The sequence below is a fragment of the Plasmodium gaboni genome, chromosome 3, assembly GCF_001602025.1.
Source record: "Plasmodium gaboni strain SY75 chromosome 3, whole genome shotgun sequence".
Lineage (NCBI taxonomy): Eukaryota > Apicomplexa > Aconoidasida > Haemosporida > Plasmodiidae > Plasmodium > Plasmodium gaboni.
Window position 1 is genome coordinate 796793 of NC_031483.1, and position 2620 is coordinate 799412.

Consider the following 2620-nt stretch of genomic DNA (forward strand, 5'->3'; position numbering starts at 1 on the left):
TTTTTCATCGATATGTGTACTTTTAAAATTTTCTATATCGTGTTCTAATATGCTTATATCTGTTGATGATTCACTAAATTTTTCTGAATCGCTTGATAAAATATAATTATAATTAAATGGATCATAATTTGTATTTATATCATCTATATTTTTATTTTTATTTTCATTTATATAATTATTTTTTATTTGTTCTTCTTCAACATGTGATGGTAATGATATATCCACATTTGTATTATCACTTTTAAATAGGTTGTAATATGTTTGTAAATAATGTTCTGTGTTTTTTTTTTTTTTTTTTTTTTTCTTTTGATCTAGTATTTTATTTATATAATGATCATGCTTCATATCTGTTATTATTTGGCTTAAGGGTAATATATGAAGAATGGTATTAAGAAAAGCATAACTTTTAAAAATTAATATTTTTATTTTTTTATTTAAAAATATAGCATCACTTATATATTGAATGCCTTCTATAAATATGGACATATCATAATTGGAAATAAAATATTGTATTTCTTCTTGTATGCATGTAACAAATGTTTTTATATGTTCTTTATTTTTTTCTTCTAAGGTATAAATTTTTTTTTCCATATAAAAATTAAAAAACTCATAATTAAATAATATGGAAACAACTGAAAATAATAGATCGAAGGATTCATAAATGCTGATATTTAATAAGAGTCCAATTTTATATAAGTATAATATATATATGTCTTCACATATTTTTATTTTTTTCTTAATAATATGAATGAGTTTGGAATGGATACAATCATATGGGTTATTATAACTATCATTATTATTATTATTATTATCATCATTATTATTATTATTATCATCATTATTATCATCATCATTATTATTATTATTATTATTATCATTGTTTATATTTATCATGTCGTTAATTTTTTTTAACAATGAACATAAATAAAAGAATAAATGAAAATTTATTATCGAATAGTTCTTCATGTTACTCAGAAAGGAAGACCAATAAATAATTTTTTCCTTCTTATAAGTAGTTTGAATAATAGTACAAATAATGTAATCTATGAGTTCATTAAAATATAAAACATTATTTTTTTTTTTGTTTGCATCTTCTTTTATATCTTTATAAATAAATATACATAATAGATTTGGATCCACATAAATGTTGTTACATATACTATTTTTTGTATTAATTAGATTAGATGATAAAGAAGATATGTCATGTTCAAAATTTTTTTGTTTATTAAAAGTATCCATATATAAATTGTTATTGTGATAGTTATTATAATATTTATTATCATGAATATTGTGACACATATAAATATCTGTACACCTATTTGTAGCTATTTCATAAAAATAAAAATTTATAAATAAATTATTTGTATCATGTAAATGTTCCATATTAAAAGAATATATAATGGTATTATAAATATTTAAACCACCATGCATAATATTATAAACCATTTTATTAATTTCGTCAACAAATAAATATACATTTTTTATATTTCTAAATAGATACATAAAAAAACTATTATTCTGATCATATAACATTTGATTATCATCATTATCATTATTGTTGATGTTGTTAATTTTTTGGTAGTCTTCTAATTGATCATTATTTATATTTTTTATATTTTCAACAACATTTTGTGTATGTTGTTTATTATGTGAATTTTGCACGCTTATCATATTTTTTGTGGATATACATTCAACAAATTGAAATGACATATGAAACAAGAAGAAAGAGGAATTATCAAACTTAAATATAGTATCTAAAAATAATTTATCTTCTTTTATATTTTTTATATATTTATTAATATTATTGGCTAGTTCGTAATGTTTTAAATTTTTAATAATACCTTTTTTCAATTTACTATAAAATTTTTTTATGTATAATTTTTTTTTCAGATAATTATTGTAAGATGTTTTTTCTAGTTTGATTATTATGGAATGAATAGAATCACTAGATATTTTACTGTGATTATTATAAAACATTTTATTATTGTCCTTATCATTATAATCTTTCTTATATACATTCTTATCATCAATAAAATGTTCCATCTGATTTGTTCTTTTCTTTAAATTTATGCTTAGAGTATTTTGCATCTTTGTTATATAACACACATGTTGTTTATTATAATAATATGCACTTTTTTTATATGTGTTATGAAATATATTATAATAAAAACGTATATTCAATAAAAGATGAATTAATAAATATAAGGAATTATAATATATATAATTTAATATCTCTGATGTATATAAATTATTTACGATATTTTTTTTCAATATTTTAATTACTTGTACTTTTTTATATATTCCTGTTTTAAAAAGATATTTTTTAAAATCACCTAAATAAAACATTTCTTTATTTATATTATGTGGTATATATTTCATATGATTTTTTAATTCATAATTATATATATCATGAACATGAATAAAAGAAATATTTTCATCGATATAAAAATTATTTTCTTTTAATATATGGCCTATTAAACAATTCTGTTGTATTTCATTGCATATTTCGTTTATATTTAATTTTTCTAATACTTGGTTATTATCACCAACCGTGTTTATATTAATAGATGATGTATTTGTATTATTATCAACCGTGTTTATATTAACATATGATGTATTT

General features: G+C 18.2%; 1 protein-coding gene across 1 annotated transcript in view; it reads right to left on the reverse strand.

Moving 5' to 3' along the window:
* PGSY75_0322700 (hypothetical protein) overlaps window positions 1–2620 on the reverse strand; it is a gene marked incomplete at both ends in the record, with an annotated part of 7605 nt that overhangs the window by 1311 nt on the left and 3674 nt on the right. Inside the window, one exon of the mRNA XM_018784078.1 lies at window positions 1–2620. This exon is cut by the window's left edge and continues 695 nt beyond it; it is cut by the window's right edge and continues 3674 nt beyond it. Within this exon, the coding sequence (XP_018643661.1) occupies window positions 1–2620 (2620 nt within the window).